The sequence below is a fragment of the Crinia signifera genome, chromosome 19 (genome assembly GCF_055691185.1).
Source record: "Crinia signifera chromosome 19, ASM5569118v1, whole genome shotgun sequence".
Taxonomy (NCBI): Eukaryota; Metazoa; Chordata; class Amphibia; order Anura; family Myobatrachidae; genus Crinia; species Crinia signifera.
In genome coordinates, this window is record NC_139226.1 from 127,471,146 (window position 1) to 127,497,190 (window position 26,045).

Sequence of the window (26,045 nt, forward strand, 5' to 3'; positions counted from 1 at the left end):
AAAATCGCGGCCATCGCATCACATGCCATTTTAATGGCATGCGATGTACATGCGATGCCTGAGATGGGCGCCCTTCTAGGAAACAAGTACCTATTTTTTTTTTTGTGATGAACTCTGAATCAGGCTTATTATCTTGCTTATACTTGCCTACATGCTGGCTGAATTTTACAGGAGAAGGCAGCCAGCTCAGTGAGGAAAAGGGGCAGAGGCAGGCTGCCTTGTGGGCGTGTCCAAAGCAGGCACATCATTTAGCCATGCCCCCCACCATGTAATGCTGGTATTTCAGGCATTACACTGCGGTGGAAGGCGCTAAAATGACGCGAGGGTTGGCAACTTTGTGCTTATTTAAATTAGGCATGTGCTTGTGCATGATATACTGCTCTGGGGTGTCACACGTACTGTATGCACGAAATACTGCTCTGGGGTGTCACACATGTACTGTATGCATGATATACTGCTCTGGGGTGTCACACGTATACTGTATGCACGATATACTGCTCTGGGGTGTCACACGTATACTGTATGCACGATATACTGCTCTGGGGTGTCACACGTATACTGTATGCACGATATACTGCTCTGGGGTGTCACACGTATACTGTATGCACGATATACTGCTCTGGGGTGTCACACGTATACTGTATGCACGATGTACTGCTCTGGGGTGTCGCACATGTACTGTATGCATGATATACTGCTCTGGGGTGTCACACGTATACTGTATGCACGATATACTGCTCTGGGGTGTCGCACATGTACTGTATGCACGATATACTGCTCTGGGGTGTCACACATGTACTGTATGCACGATATACTGCTCTGGGGTGTCACACGTATACTGTATGCACGATATACTGCTCTGGGGTGTCACACGTCTACTGTATGCACGATATACTGCTCTGGGGTGTCGCACATGTACTGTAGGCACGATATACTGCTCTGGGGTGTCACACGTCTACTGTATGCACGATATACTGCTCTGGGGTGTCGCACATGTACTGTATGCACGATATACTGCTCTGGGGTGTCGCACATGTACTGTATGCATGATATACTGCTCTGGGGTGTCACACGTATACTGTATGCACGATATACTGCTCTGGGGTGTCACACGTATACTGTATGCACGATATACTGCTCTGGGGTGTCACACATGTACTGTATGCACGATATACTGCTCTGGGGTGTCACACGTACTGTATGCACGATATACTGCTCTGGGGTGTCGCACATGTACTGTATGCACGATATACTGCTCTGGGGTGTCGCGCATGTACTGTATGCACGATATACTGCTCTGAGGTGTCACACATGTACTGTATGCAGGATATACTGCTCTGGGGTGTCACACGTATACTGTATGCACAATATACTGCCCTGGGGTGTCACACATGTACTGTATGCATGATATACTGCTCTGGGGTGTCACACGTATACTGTATGCACGATATACTGCTCTGGGGTGTCACACATGTACTGTATGCACAATATACTGCTCTGGGGTGTCGCACATGTACTGTATGCACGATATACTGCTCTGGGGTGTCGCACATGTACTGTATGCATGATATACTGCTCTGGGGTGTCACACGTATACTGTATGCACGATATACTGCTCTGGGGTGTCACACGTATACTGTATGCACGATATACTGCTCTGGGGTGTCACACATGTACTGTATGCATGATATACTGCTCTGGGGTGTCACACGTACTGTATGCACGATATACTGCTCTGGGGTGTCGCACATGTACTGTATGCACGATATACTGCTCTGGGGTGTCGCGCATGTACTGTATGCACGATATACTGCTCTGAGGTGTCACACATGTACTGTATGCAGGATATACTGCTCTGGGGTGTCACACGTATACTGTATGCACAATATACTGCCCTGGGGTGTCACACATGTACTGTATGCATGATATACTGCTCTGGGGTTGTCACACGTATACTGTATGCACGATATACTGCTCTGGGGTGTCACACATGTACTGTATGCACAATATACTGCTCTGGGGTGTCGCACATGTACTGTATGCACGATATACTGCTCTGGGGTGTCACACATGTACTGTATGCACGATATACTGCTCTGAGGTGTCACACATGTACTGTATGCACAATATACTGCTCTGGGGTGTCACATGTACTGTATGCACGATATACTGCTCTGGGGTGTCACACGTACTGTATGCACGATATACTGCTCTGGGGTGTCGCACATGTACTGTATGCACAATATACTGCTCTGGGGTGTCGCACATGTACTGTATGCACGATATACTGCTCTGGGGTGTCACACGTATACTGTATGCACAATATACTGCCCTGGGGTGTCACACATGTACTGTATGCATGATATACTGCTCTGGGGTGTCACACATGTACTGTATGCACGATATACTGCTCTGAGGTGTCACACATGTACTGTATGCACGATATACTGCTCTGGGGTGTCGCACATGTACTGTATGCACGATATACTGCTCTGAGGTGTCACACGTGTACTGTATGCATGATATACTGCTCTGGGGTGTCACACGTGTACTGTATGCACGATATACTGCTCTGGGGTGTCACACATGTACTGTATGCACAATATACTGCTCTGGGGTGTCACACATGAATCAGGAACTTTTGTTGCAGACAGTTTAGGTAAATTATAGTTTATGGAGTTGCTTTCCAAACATCAATAATTCATAATTTACCAAGTATTCTTATTACATTGCAGTTTCCATGCATTTGTGACAGATTGCTTATTATACTTTTGGAACATATTTTCTTGAAAAATGGCAATCTGCTTCTGTGTGTAATACATACCCCTGATACTCTGCAGCCCTCGTCCTCTTGTGTACAGCGCTGTCAAAGCGAACAGACAAAGACAATCTAACCGTACACTACACAGCACGACAATGACAACGCCAGAACAAAAGAGTACCGAGAGATGTATTATACTCAAAGATAACACAAACCCCTGGGAGGAAGCCAGTGGGGAGGAAAAACACACGTCCATAGTTATGTAATGAGTGCGGCTTGTCAGAGAAAAGCAATATACCGGAGATCTCATCTTATATATTACATACGAATGCCAACATTGACACTGAAAAAACTAAGGAGCAAAAATCTATTCTGGAGTCGTGGTGTGCTGGTAACAGGGTCAGTGTGGGTGCACAGCTCTATATTAAGCTGTGCAGGAGGTTATGGCTGCATCAGTCTGACTGCCCTGGACTCATATATAGGTCACAAATGCTAGTCAGCGTGCCTGTTGTATTGCAGCCTATCACCTCATTCTCCAGCTGTCTTTTGCTGCTTTCTGTGAACCAGTCACCACATTACATTAACAGGTTTTCTGTATAGCGGGAATAACACTTGGCAATTTCTATTTCAGACATGCTTATAAATTGGACAATGCTAATTCGATGCAACAGGTCTACTTTATTTGTCCATGGTAGCGGTCTGATGTGTTGCACAGTAATGGGTCCTGCACACTGAGATTTCGCTAAGCGATCCGTACACAGCGCAGCACAACACTGTGTGCTGAGCCATCTGTCAGGGCCAATGTTCTCCGGTGAGAACACTGTCCCTGACCGGCGATTAACTAGATATAGCCAGCATTCTGGATCTTAATCGGCAGGTGATAGAGATGAGCAGGGTCACACATTGCTATCTCTATGGCCAGTGGCGTAACTACTGTAAGGCAGCCCCAGCAGCCACTTGGGGGAGCAAGCAGCAGCAGGGTCTGTGTTGGCGCCGGCACCTGCTCGACGCACTGACATGCTGCTGCCTGCCGATGCCCACTGGCTGAACACCGGAGGCGAGTCAGCCGCAGCGCAGAGATGAAAAATCCCCCCTCTGATTCAATTGACTGTACACAGAGTCGACTTTTGGCTACTGTGTACAGGATGGGCGGGCGAATGGGCGTGCTAGGGCGGCCTGGGATGCATCGGAGCCAAGGGAAGCAGAAGTGGCTGCTGGTCTCTCTTCCTCTCTCCTGCTTCAGCTTCTCCGTTATGCGTTTGACATCATCACGTCACATGCTGAGGAAACACGCTGGAGAGGAGCCGGGAGAAAATGCCCTAAAATCACCCCATGTGTAGGCCTCATTACGTTTGTTTAGCTAGAACTCAAGGCACTAATGGGGTATACACACAGAGAGATTTGAGCAAGAGATGAGTTCTTCTGAGCAATTTAGTGTGGGAGATTTCCCACAGTCTAGATCTCCCACACACACTGGGCCAGATGCACTAAGCTTCAAAAGTGATAAATTGGAGAGTAATAAACTACCAGCCAATCGGCTCGTCTGACATTTTTCAAACACTGAGCAATTTAGTATGAGAGATTGGTGTTGAGCAAAAAAATAATAATAATTTAAATAATGAATGAGTAGCTTTTACAGGAGTGAGGGTGACATAGATCGCTCAGATCACTTCTTAAAACACTGGCAAAATTTTAGTCTCTTGCTAAGTGATCTGACTAGATATATACTCAGGGCCGGCGCCAACACTAGGCATTTGCCTAGGGCGCCGGCCACTGGAGGGCGGTAATGAGCTGCCTGGAGGAGCAGCAGCAGGAGGAAGGGTCCCGGCGCCAAGGAGAGCAGGAGGAAGCAGGTGAGTGAGCCTACCGCTGCCCCTGGAGCCCGCACTGACCCCCCCCCTGGAGCTCTAAGCGCCCCCCACATCTCCCTCCACCAAAACCTTGCATCTCCCTCCATCAAACCCCCATCGACAGAGCTTTGCATATCGGCCGCATTAACCCCCCCCCCCCCCGGCGGCCGCATCCCTCCCCCCCCTGCCTGGGGCGCTCCGGTTCCCTGCACCGGCACTGTATATACACTGCATGCTTGAATGACCTAGACTGGCAAAAGCAATGTGTGGGGCTGCGCATTGCCAACACTGTGGGACGTACACACTGAGCGATTTGTGGTTAATTTCTAATGGGGCCCACACACAGGGCAATGTATTGTAAGCAATGTAATGAAATCAGTTGTACCCCTTTCATCCCTGGATTTTTCACCTGAAAATGCATAATCCCAGGACTATTGTATGTCGGAATGCCTCTACATAGTCGACTAAAATCCCGGGTCCTGCGTACCTGCAATGGACCTGGGATTTTTAAGAAAATGGAATTGTACTGGGTTTAAAATCCCGGGTGGTATGTCTCTAAGGGGTATTAGAAAATGCCGGGGAATGGCTACGTGTGCAGGACACATTGGAAGATATTAATATGCCCACCGGCAGTTAAAAATGTAATTTGTTTTCTCTTTGTAGATTTGGATTCTTTTATTGAAAACAAAGTTTTCCCTTCTGTGCAGTCAAACAAACAAGTTCCTCCAACATGATAACGTTATCTCAGGTACTTTCATCAGTTGTGAGAACCTCCAGAAATGTCATATTCAGTGTTTTGTGGATGTTCCTGGTATCTTTAGTGTTGCGGCTTTACAGAAATGTTAAAACGAAAAATCTAGGCTACCTCTATAGATCGTTTCATATACAATACTCATTGAACCACATAGATCTTTACATCCCACACATTTCTAGATTCCTGCAGTCTGCTTTAACATCCCCCTGCGCTTTAGCCGGTATCACACTAAAAGCGGGATTTATTAATATTTTTCAATTTCCTGAAACATATCGGGGCTAATGCTGCTTTCACACTGCAAAACCTGCTTTGACCCGGTTTTTGAAACCTTTTTTAAAACGGTTTAATTACTGTTTTTGTCCCTTTTACATTGAACCTGTTTTCACCCCTGGTACCTGGGCCAGCGCTGGGATCCAGGCAGTAGGGTTTCCCCCCTCCCCTGGTACTTGCCAGCGCTCACCCCCCCCCCCCCCCTCCCCTGGTACTTGCCAGCACCCCTCCCCTGGTACTTTCCAGCATGCGGGGATCCGAGCATCGGGGTCCATGCATTGCTGAGGAGGCAACGGGGTCCCTCCAAACATAAAATTTGCAATGTTCTGCTAACTATGGGTAATCCAGTTGAGTCCTTACATCCTCTCATTTCTGAGATTGATCTTTATTCTGGCTATAAAAAAAAATCAACACTAATAATATTATTTTATATTTAAACGATACATGTCTAGGGACCTATCTTTTCCTCAATTTATGCACATCCAATCGGATAATAACATCCCTGCCAATATTTGCAGATTGGACATTCTCACTCTCAAATGGGGCATCTCCTATTCAGTAGACCTCTCTCTACCTTTGATTCTGTATGTTTTCACGCATATCTACTAGAGGTTTAATCTCATTTTTTTATATACTATGGTGGAGGATTACGAAAGGGCATGGAATATTGACCGGAACGCCCTCCTTTCCGATGGCAAATGGACAGAGATATGGGATAATGCTGCGTCTAGCTCTGAATGTGGCAAAATAAACGAAAATATGTATATGTAAGTTACTTTACAGATGGTACTATGTCCCCACTAGATTAAGCAACATGTATCCTGATACCTCTGATAGATGTTGGAGAGGTTGTGATACAGTATAAAGGAAAGAACCTTCAGTATTTGATGGTCCTGCTTAGGGCTAACCGGCCTTCGGAAAGAGGTTATAGCATTTATATCACTTGCTAAACACTCCTATTCCGCATGTTCCCAAATATATTTTGCTTCCTCTAAACCTTCCTTCATTATCCAGGCACCAGAATGATACGTGATATCCGCTATCACTTGCCAGATAGCAGTGAACTGGAAACAAAACTAACCCACCATCCTTACAGTCTATAATATCCCGTATATGGCATGTTTGTCATATGGAATTTATGACTAGCATCATCAACAACTACTCTAAATCCTTTCATAAAATTTGGGACCCATGGTTGACCAAGAAGCAACTTTCTTCTCCCTTCCGTTCCTAACAGTTTATAAAGCGAACTATGCCCTCTACTTAAAAATTCTTTTTTTCAAAAAATATGTTTGCAATAGCTTTGGTTCCAGATGATAATTTCTGCCGAGGACCTTCCCTCTTCTCTCTCTCACCATCTTTCTCTCTTATTCCTTTTTCTTTATCTTTTTCTAACTGTTGTCCCTATTCACTTTCTCTGCTTATACCTATCTCTTGGTTTAATTATCTTTCCCTGAAGCTGAGTATCTCGGTTTTCAAGTCTTTTTCACCTCTATCGGTTTCATTACATATTTAAAAATTGGATATTTTTATGTGTTCTATGACATTTGGATTCCTGTTCATTTGTACCATTGATTGGATGTACTTGGCCTTAATTGTGTGGATCCCTGTTTTTGCTCTACATCCAATAAACAATTCTTAAAAATAAAAATAGAATAAAAAAATAAACAAAAAAAATGCAAAAAGGAACTCTGGTGGCGCATAGATGCTGAAGGAGAACGCCCTGCTCCATCAGGGTATTGATTGGGAGGAGCTTGAATTAAAACGCCAGATTTAAAAGTAGCCAGTCTCCAAACTATTCTCACTATACCCCCTTGTCTCCAGTGTCCCCCGTTGGATAGGAGCAATATATATTTCTTTGTTTATATTGTACCTTAAATATTTTTTCAAGTAATTTATTACAAGAAAATTTGACTGTATGGCAATTTCTCCAAGTAGAAATAAAAAAAGCTTATACATTTTTTTTTTTATAAAGCAATAATATGCCAATATGCAATCTGACAAACATGCAAATGAAAACCACAAGATGAAATATGTACAGATTTGACATGTCCTGTACATAGAATCTGTAGCACCTGCTGAGTACTAAATATCACTAGCAATCAAAAACATTCATACCTGCACTCAGATCAAAATAAACAAAATCTCAACTACTTATTTATACACCGTTACAGAGAGGTTATGAATAGCAAACAGGTGTAATAATATGTTATTTAAAAGGAGATTAAACTGCTCTGTAAGTTCCAAAAATTGGGTTTTCCATCTTAGTTCTGCCATGTTCTTGCTACAGTCTGCCTGTCAACAACTCCAGCTACGATACTAGGAATAATGATTTAGGATTCAGGCCTGGTTTACACACTTACTGTACCTAATTTACCTAACTGGGAATTCTAACCCGGACTTCTAAACTTTTATATATTTAAGATCACTGGAAATATTAAGCAAGGGTCTCTAAATTGTAAAACGAATTATGTCATATTTGCCTACCGATGTGTCCTCATACATCATTGCTGCAGTTGTGCCAAACCGCCCAGGTCCTGCGAGACTTTGTTGGTGAGAATGCATCTTAAAAAGGTGCCCATACACAGGTCTGATTTGGGCAGATTTCACCCAATTCTGACATATTGGGCCAATATAGCGGGTGAAATTGGCCCAAAATGAAGGTGTTTGACATCAGATTGGATCAGATGCACATTCCTGTACGCATTGTGGCGGATCATAGAGATTTTATGTGCAGCAATTGGAATCGGTTAAGCAGCAGCAACGTATCACATTTGATTTCCCTTGAACTCCCCCGGCAGTTCCCCAAGAGTTCTTTTCAATGGGCTAAATTGCATTAGATTTATCATATGTATAAAATAACACATCAAGTGCCAAGTCGGAAAGAGCCCTCCCGGAGAACTGCTGGGGGGGGGGAGCTCGAGGGAATTCCGGTCCAACTTGAGCATCAGACAAGTTGGACCTGTGTATGGCCATCTTTAGTTTCAATACTGTGTGGCTAGGATAAACCAAGAGACTGTGCTGATTAATAGGATATAAAGAACTTGTGTGCAACTGAGTCTCTGGATCTCTTTACAAAATGCTTCATTGGGGCAGCCACATTTTTTTCCAATACACGCTCTATATACAAATGATCAAAGTTATCAGCACAGCCCCCTAGAGTGTACTAGTTGCATCACATTATGACTAAGATGCATTTTTGTCAAAAAATGATGTCCAACGCTGTCACAACTGAGGGTTGGGTCTTGCTGCTCGGGATCCATGTAGCATACTAAAATGGAGTCAGCAACTCTTGTGGCTGGTTCTGAGTTGGCTAATGGAATAGTGAAGACTGGATTGGATTCGGAAGGTAGCTGGACTGGATACATGACGGGGATGAACTGGAATGAAGTCAAAAACTCCTGTGGCTGGTCACTGATGACAGAAATGGAGTAACTGTGAATGTTGGCCGGTAAATGGATAGGTGAGTGGACTGGATGCAGATACAGTATGCAACCACATTGGAACTGGATAGGCGATTGGAACCAGGCAGGTGTAATTCTTGAAATTACACCTGCCTGGTATAAATTCTTTAAAATAACATTACAACCATGGGCCTAATTCAGATCCCATCGGGTGGGCTTAATTCTGCCCGGTTTCCAATGGTGGGTGTCTGCGCATGAGCCCCCCCTGTGCTACGCTTGGAACACTATTTTATTCTCCCTCTATGGGTGTCATGGACACCCATAGAGGGACAAAGTGACAGCATTGCGGCGGTCGGGATTACAGGGTCGGTATTCCGACCGCCAGCATATTGACCACATCCCCACTGTGATATTTATTTTCTTCTAACATTGTCAATCCGGGTGGACTGAGAATATGTTGTTATTTTTTGGTGTATATGCTATTTCATTGAGAACACTAGACTGCCTGCAAATTGTAGGCACTACCTATATTTATCGGTTTTACGTTTTTTTTTATTCCATTATAGAATCCTCCAAATTGATAGACACCAGATACCAAAACTGAACAAATGTGTTTAACTAAAGATTACTAACAACAATTCTTACCCTTAGTCATAGCAAACATTACAGATAAGAGGACACTGAGCTGCTGCAGTCTCTCCAGTCACGTGTCAAACAAGGAGGAGGGACTGTTGAACTGTACTGAAGCATCTGGGGTTTCTGATTTACAATGTGGCGCAACATACACTTAAACAATAAAGCACTTTTACAGTATTCTTGCCATACCAAGCATCAGGAGAAGCTGGCATTTTATGTATTTGGCAAGATAGATATGTGAGTAAATGAGTGACACTCATAAAACGGAAAAAATAAAAATATACATTAAAATGGGCACTTGGAACAATTGTAAGTATATTTACTCTTGGCTTTTTCATTCTTTCTTGATGGTCGCCACCGTATACAGGATTTGTGTTCATCCAGGTAGTAAAAACGAACCAAACCTTTGGAGCTACCTCTTAGTTTGATCATTTGTGTACCAGCTTGCATTGAACTCATACATCTTTCCACTGCAAAACAAACAAAAAAAGTATTGTAAGAATTTGTGTAAGTTAAAAAACAAAACTACCAAATGACTAGAGTCCTTACATTTCTGGATAGCAGGTTAGGAAATAGAAAGCAGTTTTGCATAATGAAGACTATCTCAGAGACAAACAAAGGATTTTTATAGGCACAATTTTACCCTTGCATTTTGAAAATACTCCATCACATTTTTAATAGATACACATTATACATTAAGGGCAGATTCTTGTTCACTCGCAAAAGCAAATTCTCTCTCTAATGGACAAAACCATGTGCACTGCAGGTGGGGCAGATGTAACATGTGCAGGGAGAGTTAGATCTGGGTATTATGTTGTTTCTGTGCAGAGTAAGTACTGGGTGCTTTATTTTTACACTGCACTATAGAGATCAGTTTGAAGTACAAACCCCACCCAATTCTAAAGGCCCCCATACATTAGTCCGACTTGTCCTAAGGACAAGTCGGACCTGATTTCCCCCTGCAGCTCCCCGGGAGGGGGACACACGATTTGGCACTTGATGTGCCAAGTTTTGCAAATGATACATCGCATGCGATGTATCATTTGCAACTCCCGGGGAGCTGCAATGTGGAGCGAGCAGGGGGGCCGGGGACATTGAGGTGGTGGGCGGGGGATGCTGCAAGGCGGCTGGGGGGACGGACACACGCCGCTAGTAGTGCGGACGCTGCGGGGGACACAGGCGGCAGTGACATAGAGCCGGGCGGGGGGAGCCGGGAGCTATCAGTACTGAAGAAAAAAAAGCCCATACAATGAATGGGCAGCCTGTGATTGGGTGAGCGCTCTCTCAGCCAATTGCTGACAGGCTGAGAGAGCACTCAGCCAATCAGAGGCTGCCCATTCATTGTATGGGCTTTTTTTTTCTCAGTGCTGACAGCTCCCGGCTCCCCCCGCCCGGCTCTATGTCACTGCCGCCTGTGTCCCCCGCAGCGTCCGCACTACTAGCGGCGTGCCCCCCCCCTACCCGGACGGAGCATGACAGCTCCCTGCTCCGTCTCCCCCTGCCGCCCCCCTCACTCGCCGGCGTCTCCCACTCCCCTCCCTCGCCGGCATCCTCAGAGTCCCCACGGCTGCACATAAGATTTATCTTATGTGCAGCCGGTCCGACGTCCCGACTCTGACCCGATGCACACGGGAGCGCGCATCGGGTCAGACCGGGTGTCAAAACCTGCGATTTGGTCCGATTTCACTGCCCGATCCATCTGGATCGGGTGAAATCAGGGCCAAATCGCATAGTGTATGGCGGCCTTAACACTCTCTGCACTGAAGCACAGCCCGGAAAATTCTCGGGAGTACCACTGAAGGGGTAAAACCAGGGCCGGATTATAATGGGGGCACAGGGGGTCAGTACCCCTGGGTCCCCCTCTATCTAGGGGCCCCCTGAGATTGACATGCAATGCATTACTGGGAGTTGACTAAGTCCCATAACACTTTGCACAAGAGGTCAGAGGCTGAGAGGCTTGTACTGAGCTCTGCTTGGTGGAGCTCATCAGATGCTTCTCAGGCCCATGAAGGATAGCAGCAGCTGCCTTGTCATGGGAGGGTTTTTAATCAGAGGCCGCGCCTCTGCAGTTGACCATTGACCAAATGTATACTGCTTTTACTCTGTGTTTTGACAGTGTAATATTCTCCCATGCAGTTTGCGGCCAGTAATGACAAGTAGGAGGGGGCCCCCCTTTCTAAAGTGCCCTGGGCCCCCGAAGGCTTAATCCGCCTCTGGGTAAAACTAGAATAAATTACACTTTTCTATTTTATTTTTTACTAATGGCAGATGTGGCTGCAACTTAAGAAAGATTTATGCAATTACAAAAATATTATTTTTAGGTTTCAGTAAAATTCAGTAATAGTTAAATGTACACAACAATATTAATTATGAACCTTGATTGCTTTTAGTACTATGTTCAACAAGAATTCAAATGTAAGCCAGTTTCAGATGACAACGCTGTTGGGATCAGAAGCGCCAAAGCCACAGTAGGTCGCATAAGATTCATATGGTTTCAGCTCTTGGCTGAACACTTAAAACATCAGAGCCAGTGTGGCATATCTGTGTATCTGAGAGGCAGGGGGGTTCTAAACAGCAGCTCTGCTTCTGAGGCTCAGTAGGGAGCGAGCGCGTTATAAATGTATCTCACCACCAACTGGATCGACGCAGATAATTTATTGTGTGGGAAAGTTTTACATTCATTAGAAATGAAATATCGTCACAATGGTGGGCACACTCCATCTGTGCAGTATACATTCATCTTGACAGCCGGAGAAATACTGCTATTTACAGTCAGGAGAATTAGGATTATTATTATGATTATTATTTTAGTTGAGTTTGCTAATGTGAATAACCTTATGGAATCCTTTGCTAAAAATAAACGTATAGGACCTGATGTTATTGTAAATGCAAGTCAACCATAATGTGCCCAGCAATAGAATCATCCGTATGCAGAGTTCCACAAAATTGCTCTTGGTGCAAAGGAATTGTCTGGATAGCATGCAACTCCATTCACCCACCCTCTCTGTACTCTGCCAAGGTGAGAATGCCCTTTTACAGCCCATGATGCACCCTTTCAGCCAGACGTGGCATTTTACATGCCAGAATTAGATTCAGAGCAAAAACACAGAAAATATGCTAAAAAAAACAAGGATCAGCGTCAGGCCCATGATCTACAGTATGTTATCCAGTTTACGCGAGAGATGTATTAAACTTTTGAAATAGGATAATGTGGAGACGATGTCCATTTCAGAATCTGTTCTATGGAAAGAATAGCTTGAAGTTTATTGGGTGCTGTCATGATTGGACGCCATTCGACGCCAGCATAACTGGAATAATGAGTAGATTGAAAAAATCTCACCAAATGCCTTATGTGATTGTATGTAAAGGTTGATTCATTTTCACCTCAATAGATTAAGAGCTTGTGGCCTACTGTATCCGTGAATCCATTGTGGATGAACAGATCTGGAGAGGTTTCCTGGAGAAGTCAAGATGTCAGATAGGGATCTGAGACCTTTGTAAACCAGGTCTCATCATAAATCAGGCCTGGGAGGTTTTTGAAAACATTGCAACTCACAAACTCACAGCTAAGCTGGTTCTGTAGTATTCACATAAATCCTCAGGTTACAGATACTTAGGGGGGGGGGACTCATTACAGGGTTCATTGTCCAGCAGTGAGCTGGTTAAAATTCCAAGGGTGGTGGCATAAATCTGCAAAGGTATAATTGTCTCCCTGTCCAGTGTCTGTGTGCATTTCTTGGGGACCTCAGCTGCACGCTGGAAATTACCATACCACCCATTCAGTGAAAGTACCCCACAACAGAATTACCTAAGGTTTTTTTGTCCTTTTATTTTGTTTGAAACTGTACTACTGTGTGTCTATTCTTAAAATATATTAAACCATCTTTGTAACCATTTTAGTAACTAATGCTCTTATTATTTTATTATTATAATTTTATTTATAAGGTGCCACAAGTGTTTCGCAGCGCCGTACAAAGGAACAATACAGGGAGACAAAACTTGGCATAACATTGAATAAATAACAAAAATACAGTACAAATAAAGAGCGCCACAGTTCAATACACATTACAGCTTGGATATAAGTAGTGAGGACTCAATCAACATACAACTAGAGGCTAGATGCCAATGATGGAGATGAGTATGATCTGAAGAATTCTTGGAAATAAATAATTTCTAGTTCGGAAATCAGTGTTACTTATGACTTATCTATTGGCCTACTTTATACCTTTTTTATATATTGTATTGTGTGTTCAGATACAAGCACACGCGTACCTTGCAAGTGGAAAGCTAAAAGTGGACTTGTGTTGGTGGCAGTGACTCTATATGTATGGCCCCACGTGTACAAACCAGACATACTGATGAAAATGTTGCGAGACCACGCCCCCTACACATGGAAGGTGCATATCTGAGGTTGCATCCGGTGATGTCGGCTGCCCGTCCCATCAGTCCATTAGCATTAGAACACCCAGTGTTCTCATGGGAATGCCAATGAAACGCTGGGTATTCCCATATGTTAATGAGCCGCCCCATGCACCCCCACCCACTGCCCGCAAAGTTGGGAGCGTGCACCGGGCGAACATTCTGCTCGCCATGGCTGCACACACCAAGCGCATATGCAAAGAGGGTACTTGTTTCCTATCTGGGCGCCCGCTAAGTTAATTGCGCACCATGCTATTCTCCGTAGAGAAATCTGATCGCATCGCATCGTACACATACACGATATTGAACGATGCGATGCGATCCGATTCAATTTCCCATAGGAAACAATGTTAAATGGATCAATTTACCGAAATCAGCATAGGGAAGAATGGTAAATGGGCCAGAAACCCCAAAAAAACCCACAGAGCAGTGGAATGTCCCCCCAAAAGTAGTTGACGCCACCCCGCCATCAACGTGAACCCGAAGCGTGGCGAGCGGCGGCGGTACGCGTCCTCCGACCTTTTCATGCCCTACTATCCACTAGGGCGTGGAGTGAGAATAGAATAGTGTGGCGAGCGCAGCGAGCCACCGAGCCCGAAGCGTGGCGAGCGCAGCGAGCCCCGCGAGGGGACGCGGATACCTTCACAGGTAAACGCGTCCCTTCGCGGGCTTCCCAGGTGTCCGCGTCGCCATGGACACCTGGGAAGCCCGCGAGGGGACGCGTATAACTGTGAAGGTATCCGCGTGCGCTCGCCACGCTTCGGGCTCGGTGGCTCGCCACACTATTCTATTCTCACTCCACGCCCTAGTGGATAGTAGGGCATGAAAAGGTCGGAGGACGCGTACCGCCGCCGCTCGCCACGCTTCGGGTTCACGTTGATGGCGGGGTGGCGTCAACTACTTTTGGGGGGACATTTCAATGTTCAGGGGTGTTTTTGGCCCATTTACTATTGTTCCTATGATAATTTGGCTAAATTGAGCCATTTCACATTGTTTCCTATGGGAAATCGAATCGGATCGCATCGCATCGTTCAATATCGTGTATGTGTACGATGCGATGCGATCCGATTTCATTACGGTGCCGTACGTAGAAAACCTGGGCGCCCAGATAGGAAACAAGTACCGCAAAGAGAAAACATTGGCCCCTTGCGAATATACCTGAATAAGATCCTATATTCCGTACCACATGGGCAGGCACACATATTCATTTCAGGATTAATTTTTGTTGGGAGCCAATTAGCCGACCAGTATATTTTGGATTGTTGGAGGATATTGGAGTGCCAGGATGAAACCCACGCAAGCACAGGAAGAATATACAAACTCCACACAGTTAGGGCCATGGTGGTAATAAAACCCATGTGAGGCAGTAATGCTAACCATTAAACCATGCATGCAAGTTAATTACTAACTCTATTTTTTAAGCAATGTTGGGATGTTCATCCCGGGGATAACTGCTAAAGGTTTCATGTTACTTATAATAATAACAACTGACTTTTGCAGAATGCTTCCTCCTGCTACTTCGTCGAATTAAACTGCCAGCTCAAATCAACATTTGCGCTTGCACTATTAATGATCTGATATTAAGGTTAATGTAGTTAGCACCCTTATGAGTGCAGTGGGGTAGGAAGGATGGCATTAGCTAGTATGAACCCTTGACACCAAGGGAACATGCAGTGCCTTTGGGGGACTTCAATCCTGCTATACTACATAAACTTGGCTTATGTCAGGGTGCTACCCAAGAAACAGCAACAAACATATAACCATGATGTAAAACAATGTTAATCTAACACTGGGTGCACAACTGCTGATATGTTCTGCAGATCTGATAAATGCTCTGAGGTCAATTATGGGATCTGTATACACCTATAGCGACTGAGCAATGTTTATCTCACATGTCCCCAGCAGGACCGGGAGGTCAGGAACAAGAGAGTGTGTTTGGCACTACAGATACCAATCTCCCGATCCGACCGCTGTTTATTGACTAACGATCCTGGATACACAATATACAATTATTGGCTATTCAGTCCAATAACTGTGTAGTGTGTACCAAGCTTAAATTTTATTGTAAAACAATGTATGTATGTGGGAACACTTTGAGGGCTAATAGTTTAATCTGGTAGTAACTTCATCATTTGTATCTCTAGGTGGGTTTAGTAGACTAGACAATGTACTTTACGGAACATGGACTGCCAAATAATTTATGACTGATTTTATTTTAAAGATCTGTAGCCTGATATGTGGGACTATAAAAACCAGCATGCCCTGTCAGCCAGTGGCTAGGTCCGCAAGCTAACAAAACCTGTCCGATCTTTTTGTAGGAAGACACAAAAAAGATGGACTGAAGGTCGCTCCTTATGACCTTCCCTTGTCTATATCTGGCTGTCCTCTGCTGTGTGTTATTGTGTTCTTGTGTGGAATATCACTGGGGAAAGCTAAGAGACAAAACATTAATCTTAAAAAGATCCGGAGCACAAAGGGAAGCAAATTAATTATTTCTAAGTGTCAAAAAGTGCCCATATTCTCTTCTGAATTATGGAGAAGGTGTTCTGAATCTTGCGTGGAAGGAATCTGTGTGAAATGTTGGATTACATGGAAAATAGTTCACAACAATGAAATGATCATATATTCTTGAATTTATCATTTCGTTCTGAACTGTATGAAAAACATGTTTAAGTCTCCTGTTTAATATTTAAAGGGGAAAGCCACGTTCAGCGAAAGATATCTTCTGGCAGACTTACTTCATATTGTTATCCTTGCCTAGAACAGGAAAGGTCGGGTCTATGCATTAATTGTAACTGCACAGCATGCTGTCATATCTTAGAGCACTGAATGTAAATCAATGGACTTTTACGGATGGCATCATATTGAAAACCGTATATGATTCAAGTACAACATTTTTGCTCATATAACTAAAGAACACAGAAGTATTTTTGTGGTTAAAAAGTCATTTACCATGTTCCAAATAGGCTAACTTAATCATTACTCCCATTGACATAGATCATACCTCCAGTGGCGTAAGTTTATCCTAGATTCCAGGAAGCAAGATCAATATTGGTGCCACCCCCCCCTCCCTCACCTCTGTAAGGACCCAGGCAGCTCATTCTGCCCCCCCCCCCCCCATATCTCTGTAAGGACTCAGGCAGCTCATTCTGCCCACCCCCCCCCCCCCCCCCCGACTGTTTCCACTGCTGTGCTGCCTGCTTCTTCAATGCAGGATGCCGGCGGCCAATTAAAATGCTGCACCAGCTTTTGAGCCAATCAGAGCCTGTGTATCATTAGCCAATCAGAGCGGCTGCTGGTACACAAGTTCTGATTGGCTCACCAACCGGTGCTGCATTTTAATTATCCCCCGGAGTCCTGCATTGAAGAATCCTGTGCATCTGGACCTGTGGCAGGAGTCGGGTGGTATGTGAAGGGAGAGGGGAAATGGGGAAGGGTCCCGGACTGGAAATCAGTCCCGGGCCCCAAAATTCCTAGTGGCAGCCCTGCATTGCTGCATTGACCAATTGTGTTGCCAGATGTATGTTGACCTATTGACTATCAACCTCGAAATAGTCTGCAAGCCATCAAGATACCATATTTAAGAATCTCCACTTAATAGGTTGAGCATGGACTCTTACACGGATTGCCAATCTTGAATGCTGAGTTTGCGAATATCACCTATATGCACCAATGAATAATTTCCAAATTTTAATAAAATACCGCATTTCAAAATATATTTATTAATTGACATAAGAAGAATGTGGCAACGCCTCCCTTTGCGTTGTACCTGTTATGTACACTTAAAAAAGTTACAATACCCGTCTAGATACTGGATTGATTGATTTATTGAGAGGATCCAGATGAACCACAGTTGGCTGCGATAGAATATAAAAACTTGAATGAATGGAAGAATGCAGAAGTTACACAGGATACACTTTTGACGATCTATTGAAACAAGCAAATCACCAAAGGCAAAATACAGAACTGCAGTAGATAGGGAACATCTGTTTCAAACTACATGAAAGAGAAGTGGGCGTCAGAGAACACATCAGACCAATTTGCACATCAAGTATTGTTCCATTAATGTGAAAAAAAATAGAAAAGATCTACTTTAGAATGAAAATCAGGTTCTGCCAAAGAGAAATACACGGCATTCAGTTTTGTTAAAGAAAAATAAATTGAATGCATTATACTGTGCGGTGTATTGTCATGCTAAGCGGAGAAAATGCCTATAAGGGTCATAAATGAACTGCAAACACTACTATTCATATTTTACGCTGTAGCAGAGGTGTCTCATAGATTACATATTTACCAACATTTGGGTATAATCTGCAGACATGATAATAAAGCCGAGTGCCAAGAAAGGCAAACCGTTACTAGATTATCCGGATGCAACATAGTCCACTACAGCAGGTCTCACCCGCATTGAAATTCCAGAACAGAAGACTTGGGGTCGGATGTAATAGCCTCAGAGAGTTCATCGGCCGTTTGGGTTTTTTATATGAGCAATCATTTGCATGGCATGGTTTTGTCTTGTAAATGAGGGATGGGAACCTTTGGCCCTCCAGCTGTTGTTGAACTACACATCCCATACTTCCCTGATACAGTTTTGCTATTTGGCCATGCTAAAACTGTTGCAAGGCATGCTGGGGTGAGTAGTTTAACAACAGCTCAAGGTTCCCCATCCCTGTTGTAGAGGATTGCCCCTTCGAAAAAACACCCAAGTTTAGCCGGCAACACGAACCGCCATTGAACTCTGACTCTAATACATCCGGCCCTTGGTATTAAGAGGGTGATATAATTCATAGGGATATGTGTAGAACAATTGAGTGAATGCAGTGTACGGCCAATAGCTTTGTTCATTGATCATCACACCCCTAAGGGAAATATTAAAAACTCTGCCATGTGTTGCCAGGCATCACAGCAATGTCCGACTATGCACATTACCTTTTATAGAATAGCCAAGCTTCACTATCACATACAAGTCTAGTGCAAATATTGGTCACTATTTGGGTGCTGGATGACGCCCCGACAGTCAGGATTCCGACCGTCATTAGTCAGATATCAGAAGCCCTACTATTAAATACACCACAGGCTGGATTCCGACTTACAGGGCCTATTCTCACTCATGGGGGCCCATGTCCCCCAATAGAGGGAGAACAGAACCTGTGGCGATTGCAACAAGCCACCCAGCCCACAGCGTGGCAATCCCGCAAGGAGCTTCATAGCGTTCGCCACCTGTTGTAGTCCCAGCAGCCGGGTTTCTGATGTCCGTCAGAATCCCGACTGTTGGCACATCATACCACACCCCACTATTTATGCACATTACAATAACCATATCTAACTTGATTTGGCCCTTGGCCACCAATCCATGGCACCCCTGCAAGTGCCCCATGGCACACAAAAGTATCGCAGCATCCAGCTTTGTAAACACTAATCTACTGTATATAATGATTTGCAACATACAGTACATGCCCAGTGAGAGCCAGGGTGTTTGCAAACCGTCCTATAGACCCACAGCTAGGGAGAGTATAGAAATAGTCTGTATTGTGTTGTCGCATTACTCAGAGGAAACACAGAAGCTTCCAATACTTCATCTTTATCCTTCAGCTGATTCTTTCCAGATAGTTTAAAACACAGATAGGACCAATTGGTCTTTTTTTATTGCCCCTATTTACGGCCTTGACTAGGAGGCACACGGATCTCCAGAATATCTAACAAGGTGCTACTAGCAAGCTCTGACTACAACCAATGGCTCCTTTTGGGCCAGATGTACTAAGCTTCAAAAAGTGATAAAGTGCATAGTAATATACAGCAAGCCATTCAGCTCCCAACTGCCATGCTACATGTTGTTTGAAAATGGGAGCCAATTGGATGGTTGTTCATCACTCCCCACTTTTGAAGCTTAGTACATATGGTCGCTTGTAAGAGAAAGCTTAAAGTACATTACATTGATTTGTTCCTGCAGTAGAACCACCAGAGAGGAATCGGCAGGTAAAGGACTAGAAGTTCCCACAACTTGTATAGCAATTACATTCACAAGACCTATAGTGGTTATGCACACATTAGTATGTCCTGTGGGGTCTGAAGGTAAGTATTCCGGCATTAGAGGTCCCTACTGATGGGCGGGCACAGGGTTACGCCATCTCAAGATTGAACTTTGAATTAATCAGCCATCCCCATAGGGGTCTTTGGGAATTGTGGAAAGCGGTACTAAATGGGAGAGCACTGGAAAATGGCTAATTTTTCCAAGTACTAAACTTTACAGAAATTGAAGACCGTCTAAAGAAAAAGAAAAAAGGAAAAAAAAACTTAGACCAGTGTAAAACGCTGGAGATAGGACTTTTGTTATCTCTAAATATAGACCACGTCATCAATGAAGACTATACTTGACGCTGGGCAAACATTAGAAACCAGCAAGTTTGCCCTCAAGCCATGCAAGACTGCCGGTACACACTAGCTGATATAATCAATGACATCGCTTTCTGGGCCAGGTGCACTAAGCTTCAAAAGTGATCAAATGGAGAGTGATAAACAGCCAGCCAATCAGCTCCTACCTGACATATTTCCAACACAGTCTGTGACATGGCAGGTAGGAGCTGATTTGCTGGCTGTTTATCAGGGCTGCCCACCCTCCCAAAATGCCCACTTCACAGGTTTGAAAATGTGAGTAATGACTATACCTGTGCAACTGCTTGTGGTCATTAAAAAAGTGACCAGTTGGTAGATCTTGAGGATCCTTTAGGCCACCCCTGCTCTAAGGTGTCTAATTATGAAGTTACTTTTTGATCACTTTATTTATCTTTCATTTTAACAATACGTTCACACCAGGGAAATCAGATTACTCCATCTATTTAGCAATGCTTGAAGCCACTTCTTTATAAAACTTTGAGGCAGCAGCCTGTACCATGCAGAATAAATCAAACAGCAACTCAGAGGTTAGATATACAGTATGCGGTAATGGGGGACCAGAAAACCTTTGATGTCAGCCACACCGCATACTGTATATTACAGTTAAGAAGATGCATTAATTGGAGATAATCTTGCAGGGGTTCCAGGAGGAGGCAAGAATTTGTAAATTACTAATGAAAAATCGAGCTCTCAATAGAGGTCACTGCCAAGAAATCGACTTGCACGGACTGCCAAACCAGACCAAGTATTATATACAATTAACTTTAAATAAAAAAATAAAAAAAATCTGAAAAAAAAATGGAGGTAAAATGACACACCAATGTGGTATAGCGATGACAAATGATTTTCTTATTAAAAAAAATAAAATAAATCTCATTAAAACATTTTACTTAAGACATCCACTTACTGTACTATCAGCAGTCTATCTGGTGTAATAACCCTCTGGAATCGGAGACCATGCACTGATTTCGTGGTCTCCATGTCATCTGATTTAACTCCATGGGGAAAATAACACAGCTGGGTGGGAGCTAGGGTGACCAATCCCGGGATCGTCAGGATCCCGGGATTTGGCCCCCAAAATGTCAGGTTTCCAATCCCGGGATTTCGAGATTAGACTGTGCATGCGCAGTCTAATGCCGTACAGTGTCTAAGCATCGCCCAGACACTGCCCGGCTTCTCCCTTCCCTGGCAGCGCTGCTCTGCGCAACATGATGAGGTCATGCTGTGCAGGCCACACAGCCTGCATCGCCCTTGGCGCGCTGCCCTCTCACCGCGTCTATTGCTTCCTGCCCGGCTCCAGGACAACAGCCCATCCACCCCGCTCCCGACTCCTTTGCCCACCCGGCTGCACCACATTGCTCCCGGCCACGCCGCACATGTAAATAAATATGCGAGGGATTTGTTTTTATTAGGGAAGCCAATCCTGGGATCCTGAGAATCAGGTATTTTTCAGTCCTGAATTCCGGGACTGAAAAAATGCCCCTGGACTGACATCCCTATTGGGAGCCTGTCCAGTAGAAAAAGCTGCCCAACAAGACTCCTACCGAGCAATTAATAATGATTTACTTCTACATCAAAGTAAATAGAACGATTTCCACAGTGCAAGAGTTATGGGTATTGGCATCCTTTGCGCACGTCTACTTCCATGTTTTCCGTGGCACCATATGCCTGTACTAAAGCTTCTTAATTCACGCCAGAAAAGCTAGGTAGACAGGTAGCATCTGCAAGTATCTCTGGAGTTCAAACAAGTTAGAATTATGAGACATTAAATATAAATAATAAAGTAAAACAGCAGAATGTTATTAAAATCTCATTCTAGAATTTATGCCAGCTGTCGAAATAATGGTTTGTCTCAGAAGACAGATTCCCAGTGTTTTTATCCATCCGCACATACAGCATACTAAACTTTTCTGTAACTATTTTCATATATAAACACAATAAAAAAAACTTCTTAAAAAAGATAATTATACATTTAAATTATATTATAAATTATAAATACATCCACAGCCTAATATAATGTATTTTATTTGAAACTGCTGGCTGAATAATTGGATAATATAAAAAAAAAAAAAAAACTGCTCTTGACTATTTTACAATTACATAAGAAGAAAAGAAGAAAAAAAAACATACAGTAATTGAATGGACCCTGGCGTCAACCTACAGCAGTGGTGGCTAACCTTGACACTCCAGCTGTTGTTGAACTATCATCCCATCATGCCCTGCATCAGTTTTACGATTTGACCATAGCTTTGAAGATAGTAAAGTTCTGAAATAACAATATAAATGCAGGGCCGGCTCTACCATTAGGCAGCTGCCTAGGGCACCAGGATCTGGGGGGGCGCCCCCAAGTCTGCCTATCAAAAAATCATGGCTATCATGTGCAACTTCTAAGACTTTACCACCATACTTTTCCTTGAGGCACACTTCCCTACTACTTCCTCCTCCTTGTACTCTGTTGCGGGTGTCAAAGGGAGGCCTCCAGGGAAAGCAGGGGACTTGTCCATCTTCCCAGGAAGGGCTGGGAGGACCAAACGTTTGGAGAAGCCTTACACCGGCCCTGTATAAATGTAATTATTATGATGCATAAACAGTAGAACAGATTTTTTTTTGAAGCTGCCAAAATGGACCATTCACAACTTAAGACTTTTTATTATCTGACCCCCACATCACATCTTTCCTCTTTTGGGGGATTGTTTACGGAAGAAGCAGCCCCCATAATTCTCTAAAATGCCACAAAAGGGGATGCGGTCATTTGGTCGAATGCATTATGATCGAATGTCATTACATCGAATCCATTAGGTCGAATTGCTAAAAGGTCGACATGATTCTAGGTCGACATGGGAAAAGGTCGAAATGATTCTAGGTCGAAAGGTCATTAGTTCGACAGGTCATTAGGTCGACAAGGTCATTAGTTCGACATTGTCTAGGTCGACATTCACAAAGTCGACATGGGGTTTTTCACTGTTTTTTGAGCCGACATGTGCTGACAGGCGGTATTTCATGCCCTACCATCCACTAGGGCGTGGTGGGAGAATAAAATAGTGTGCCGAGCGTAGCGAGGCACCGTGCCCGACGCATAGTGAGCGCAGCGAGCGATGCGAGGGGATGCAGTGCACTTTAAACTGTGTCCATGTCGACTGTGTTGACATTCAGGTAAAAAAACAGTGAAAAACCCCATGTCGACTTTGTGAATGTCGACCTAGACAATGTCGAACTAATGACCTTGTCGACCTAATGACCTGTCGAACTAATGACCTTTCGACCTAGAATCATTTCGACCTTTTCCCATGTCGACCTAGAGTCATGTCGACCTTTTAGCAATTCGACCTAATGGATTCGATGTAATGACATTCGACCATAATGCATTCGACCAAACGATCCCAACCCCACAAAAGCAGCTCCCAAGTTTCCATGGGGACTGATAAAATGCCAAATCTGTCAAGCATTAAAACATTCTGGTTCTTGTCCCAGTAGCCTATAAACTACACTCTGCAAAGTATTCTGGGAGAATGATTACCAATGCTCTCCCCCATGCACAGTCTGATGATGGTGCCCCACACATGGAAGCGAACATATTATAGATTACGTCTCACACATCAAAATATGAGAGCCCATGTCCAATGATGTGTTTATATCTTGACAGAATCAAGCAATACTTAATTTCTTATTACACTGGTTAACAAAGATTTTATCCCACACAAAACAATACCAGATATATGGGCCAGATGCACTAAGCTTCAAAAGTGATAAAATGGAGAGTGATAAACCGCCAGCCAATCAGCTCCTACCTGCCATGTCACAGACTGTGTTTGAAAAATGTCAGGTAGGAGCTGATTTATTGGTTGTTTATCACTCTCGTGCATCTGGCCCTTAATATGGTATCAGTATTTTTCGATCCATAGTTTTTTTTGTCCCGGCACAGTTTCTTATATAGCGCAGCAGATTCCGATCATTTGGAAGCAAAATAGTAGCAAACAGCTGTTTTTGTAGTTTGTTTAATCAAAACAGCTGGTCAATAATACGCTCGTGTTGACCGGGGGAAAAATGTATCTGATTTCTTTGCACATTTAGCTTGGGCTGATGAAGAATTTAGTCAAAGCTATGGATAAAACCGGCCATGGATTCATCTATGTGAGGAATACATTCCCCAAAATCAGTGAGGCAAAAATAAAGGAAGGTATATTTGTAGGACTTCAGGGAACTGCTGTGAAATAAAGAATTTGACACAGCTTTATATAACATGAAAAATCTGCACGATTGTCATTTAAGAGCATTTGCAAGGAAATTTGGAGAACGTTGTAAACCACCTTCTGACCTCATTTAGAATTCTTGAGATAGGAGTATAAAGATTAACTTTGTGTACTCCAACTAATACCCCTTTTAGACCAAAACGCCGGGTCGCACCCAGCTTTTTGGACCCTGGTTGAAGCCGGGTGCGACCCGGCGTTTAGGGGCATTTACACCGGACGGGCTTAAACGCCCGCACCCCCCTCCCCGGCGCTTGAAGATGACAGCGCAATGTCATCTTCAAGCGCCGATCGACGCCGCCGTACCCGGAACGCTGCTGGGGGCAGCCCAGCACTAAGGTAAGCTGCTAGGCTGCCCCCAGTCCCAGCGCGCACCCCCCCCCGCCATTGGACATGAGGTGAATGGATGCCGCACACAGGCATCCATTCACCTCCCCGGCTGCTGTCTGCAGAGTATAGCAGACAGCAGCGCCGGCTGTCAGTGTCAGACTGACAATCCGTCCAACCTGCGGACGCTGCGGTCCGCAGGTTGGACGTTCCCCATTCATGTAAATGGGAGCCGGGTCATCCGAGTTGGCGTTCCCATTTACAACGCCCTCTACCCAGGTCCTAGCCGTGTTCTACCCAGGTCAGGACCTGGGTAGAAGTCCCGTGTAAAGGGACACGGTGTTAGGGATTTACACCGCCGAAGATCCGGGTCTGACCCGCCGCTGACCCAGATTTTTCGGCGGTGTAAAAGGGGTATTAGTGGCAAATTTACTAGAGCTGCTAAAACTGAAACGAGGTATTGGTGCCCCTAGCAACCAATCAGATTCAGTCATTTGTTTTCTAGGATGCAATAGAGAAATAATAGACAGAATCTGATTGGCTAATATAGGCAAAAGCACCTCTGTTCATTTTTGGCTGCATTAGGAAATCTACCCTTTGGACTTTCTCCCGGAAACATCTTTGGGAAGTGGTGAACACAACGAGCGTATGCATCAGGTAATCTTTGACATGGAAAAGTAGTTCCAAGGCCAGTGATGCGCATCTATTAGCAGACTACTGCTGGACACTGGAGAGAGAGGTTCCTACAGTGGGTATGGGTCATAGGGTTGACACTATGAAGGTCGAAAACTATAGGTCAAAAGGGTTTCAGTCGACACATTAAATAGGTCGACATGACATGGCTAAGGTAGGCACAAGCATTAGGTCGACAGTCAAAAGGTCTACTTTCTTTTGTCCTAAATTTCAGAGTAGAAATAGAACATTAGGCAAAGAAGAGATATAACAAAAATATATATTAATTTATTATTACCAGATTTTTTTATA

General features: G+C 44.1%; 1 protein-coding gene across 10 annotated transcripts in view; it reads right to left on the reverse strand.

Annotated features, from left to right (window-relative positions):
- The window catches only part of PLCH2 (phospholipase C eta 2), a 595,308-nt gene that overhangs the window by 187,562 nt on the left and 381,701 nt on the right, over nt 1–26,045 (reverse strand). For all 10 annotated transcript variants that reach the window (XM_083163311.1, XM_083163313.1, XM_083163310.1 and 7 more), the window contains one exon: nt 9,999–10,145. In XM_083163311.1, the coding sequence (XP_083019437.1) occupies nt 9,999–10,145 (147 nt within the window). The remainder of the gene's footprint in view (nt 1–9,998; nt 10,146–26,045) is intronic.